The 3,538-nt window shown below is 35.7% G+C and overlaps 1 protein-coding gene across 1 annotated transcript; it reads left to right on the top strand.

Annotated features, from left to right (window-relative positions):
• Positions 1-382: 382 nt before the first annotated feature.
• LOC143536624 (GCN5-related N-acetyltransferase 9-like) lies at positions 383-2,537 on the top strand. Its single transcript, XM_077030569.1, has 6 exons — positions 383-600; positions 701-772; positions 1,706-1,793; positions 1,878-2,010; positions 2,083-2,121; positions 2,206-2,537. The coding sequence occupies exons 1-6, from the start codon at positions 426-428 to the stop codon at positions 2,284-2,286; spliced, it is 588 nt and encodes a 195-aa protein (XP_076886684.1). The 5' UTR covers positions 383-425; the 3' UTR covers positions 2,287-2,537.
• The last annotated feature ends 1,001 nt before the right edge of the window (positions 2,538-3,538 follow it).

Below are 3,538 nucleotides of genomic sequence, written 5' to 3'. Positions count from 1 at the left end.
CCAGGTTGGTTAAATAATTAATAAATGTTAAATCGTCGGTTCAACTTATACGACTAATTTCAAGTTATAAACCGTAAACCAAATCGTAAACTTTCAGACTACTGAAATCAAACCATATAAATTTCAAACCGACCAAACCTACCAACTTTCTTCAGTCCAGCGACACACTCGTATCGGGGGATTATCGCTTACGATTAGAGGTGCACAAGAAACCCGAACCCGGTTCCATGCTCGGAACTGAGTATTTGAAAAACCCGAATTGTACACCTCCAACAATAGCCCTGTATCTAGGGCCAATGCCCAACAGTTGAAACCATGGGCCAATCTTCTAACATCATCAACAAAGCCCAATAACCCACATTCATTTTCTTCCTCACACAACCATCGTTGCTTCTGCGTGCGTTTGAGGCAAACAAAACAAAGCAATGGGTGTAAGCTTAGAGGGTTCGAAGGTAATACTGGTTCCATACATGAACCAACACGTCCTCACTTACCATCAATGGATGCAAGACCCATTTCTACTCCAAACCACCGGGTCGGATCCTCTCACCCTAGAAGAAGAGTACCAGATGCAGCTTTCTTGGACCCAAGACCCACTCAGTACTATACTATACTATACTTCCACCTATTATTATTATTATTATTATTATTATTATTATTATGTTACAAAGTTTTGATTTTTGGTTTATTTGTGTTGTAGAGTGTACTTTTATTATATTGGATAAAGACTTAATTTCTGGCAAGTTTAATCATGGTGATCCTCATGTTGAAGGTCAAATTTTTTAACATTTTGCACTCTAATTTTATGTTAAATTTCTTGATCTAGAGATAGGTTTGTGTATTGCTTGTAGGGGTGTACATGAAATTGAAAAAAAAAACGATCAGAAACCGAAAAATCGGAAAAGCCTGACCGAAACTGAAACAAAAACCGACGGCTTGGTTTTATGTTTTTGTAAGTTCGGTTCGGTTTTGATTTTGTATGTGATAAAACCGATTTAGTCCCAACTTCGTTATTTTGAGGCGAACAAATTTTTGGCACAAAATTCTCAAAGCCCAAATGGGCTAAATGGCAAAACTGAAATAACCGAAACCGAACACAACCGAAAATCGGAAAAATTGATACCGTTGTTTTAGCCCAAAACCAATCCAAGCCGAACCACGCACAGCCTTAATTTCTTGTACGGGTGTGTGCGATTCGGTTTGGGTTGGTTTTGGGCTAAAACGGACCCAAAAACTGAAATTTTTCAAAATTGTTCGGTTTCGGTTTTGTCATTTGAGGTTGAAAATTTTGGGGCTTTAAATTTATTTGGGCTCAGACGAATGAATTTGGGCCTAAATTATTTTGTTAATTTATAACGAACAGAATATACGATATTTGGGGCTAAAATATTTGAGTTGCTTATTTATTCAATTTTTATAAATTTCTTAAAATAAAAATATATAAGTTGGGTTTTTCCGATGTTTAATACATGCAAAAGCAAAACAGACTCATAAGTTTGGTTTTTACCAAGACAGAAAACCTAAGTGTTGGTTTTTGTTTTGGTTCGGTTCGGTTCGCTTTTTTTTTTATTGCATGCAAAGCAAAAACCGTAGTTTTTACCAAAACATAAGAACAAAACCGTAGGTTTTTGTTTTGGTTTCATGCACACCCCTAATTGCTTGTTATATAGCAAGCATTTACAGTGATGGTTGTTTGATTTTGCAGCCATGGTAGGTGATGTGAACATATACATGAACGATTCAGAAGATTCCCATTTAGCCGAGATTGAGATCATGATAGCCGAGCCTAAAAGGTATTAAACCTGCATTTTATGATCGTATTTCGATTTTCTTTTGTTCAAATGTTTATTTCATCGGTACCATCGTTGCTAGATTAGTCGTGGCAAAGGACTTGGTATGGAATCAGTGTTAATGATGTTCGTGTACGCCATCGAAATCCACAAAATCAACACCTTTCGTGCCAAAATCGGAGACTCGAATGAAGCTTCTTTGAATATGTTTCGTAAACTGGTTAATATCTCTCCATAGACTTATTTAACATACATTTATGCGATTTTTACTTATTATATGTTTATCATATAGGGGTTCAAGGAGGTCTCTCATAGTGAAATCTTTAAAGAGGTGAGGTTATTTTAACGGGAAATAATAAAAGAATTAAGAAAACGGGCCATAAATTTATAAAAAAAAGTGTTTTTGTGAATGCAGGTGACTCTTGAGTTACCGGTGACAGCAGAAAAGAATAAGGAGTTTCTTCAGTTAGTTGGGAATATGGTTAAGTATCCATAAGGCTCAATACAGCAGTCACTTTTTAAGGTTAAAACTCACAAACTTTGGAGTTGATTTTGAATTCCATGTTTTGTGGCGTGTTACTGTATATATGACGTGTTAGTATTGATCACGCATAACTTGTTGTAAGCTGTTAGTGTTGGTTGTGAACCCATCATGCTAGTTTGGTTCAGGTTGTTAGAACATGCGGCTCGCTGATGTTGAATATGTGGCCTTTTATCTTTTGTTTTGGTAATATGTAACTTCTTTTTCATGCTCTATGGCTTGTTCATCTTATTTGTCCTAACCTAGACGGAATAGACCGAATGTAGACCTTTTCAATGGTTCATAGTTTTCAAATCTGATTGAATGAATCTACTACCATTGATTGCAAATCTGAATTCTTAAAGTCGGATTAAACAAACTTGAACATTGTTCGAGTAATGAGCTTGATTATTTGGACAAGTTAGAACCTGGATCGAACAAATCTAATCAAAGTGTTCAAATGTTTATAAGTTAAAAAATTAACTATAAATGATTTTTAGTATTTTTTAATAACAAACGCCTCGTGCATTGGCTTTTGGAATTTAAAAGCATCAGAGTGCCTCACACCTTATAAAAACAAGGACTCGATGAGGTTCCACCCCAACCAGGGACGTGCGATTTGCCTTTGGTGTTACAACTATTCCTGTGAGCTTATCGTTCTTCATGTGATTTGCTGAACAATGATACCATTTGTAGCATCCGCCCATCCGCCCCCCTCTTACCGACCTTAGTTTTCTTTTTGCCCGACGCTTACATGCTTTTTTTAATGCTCAATTGGAAATTTACCATGAGATCACCGTCTTATGATTGAGTAGAGGGAGTTTTCACACCGGCCACATCTAATCACTCAAGCATGGTAAATGTGAGATTTGACATATGCCATACATGTTACTGAAACTAAATATTTCAATACATTATATAATATGATTTTTAATTTCACTACATAAGTTTTTTGTCATTCCTCTTTGAAAGCATACACCTTTAATTCAAGTAAGAATAAAAAACTGAACAAAGTGTAGACAGTTCCTATGGTACTAGCAACATGTGTTGTCTGCCAGGTATTGATGCTATATGGAGATATTCTTCCAATATATATGTGTTGATTGCTTGCTAAAGCATCACACGTTATAATAACCTAACATATTATACCGACCTTGATTTAAAAAATAAAAAAAAAACAACCAGCACCCAACTGTTTAGATAATTGAGCAAACAAGACAGTATGGTT

The sequence above is a fragment of the Bidens hawaiensis genome, unplaced genomic scaffold (assembly GCF_021521415.1).
Source record: "Bidens hawaiensis isolate Kalapana, Puna unplaced genomic scaffold, B.hawaiensis_p1.1 tig00000780_1, whole genome shotgun sequence".
Classification (NCBI taxonomy): Eukaryota; Viridiplantae; Streptophyta; class Magnoliopsida; order Asterales; family Asteraceae; genus Bidens; species Bidens hawaiensis.
Note: the sequence above shows the minus strand (reverse complement) of the source record. Positions and strands in the feature narration are given on the sequence as shown.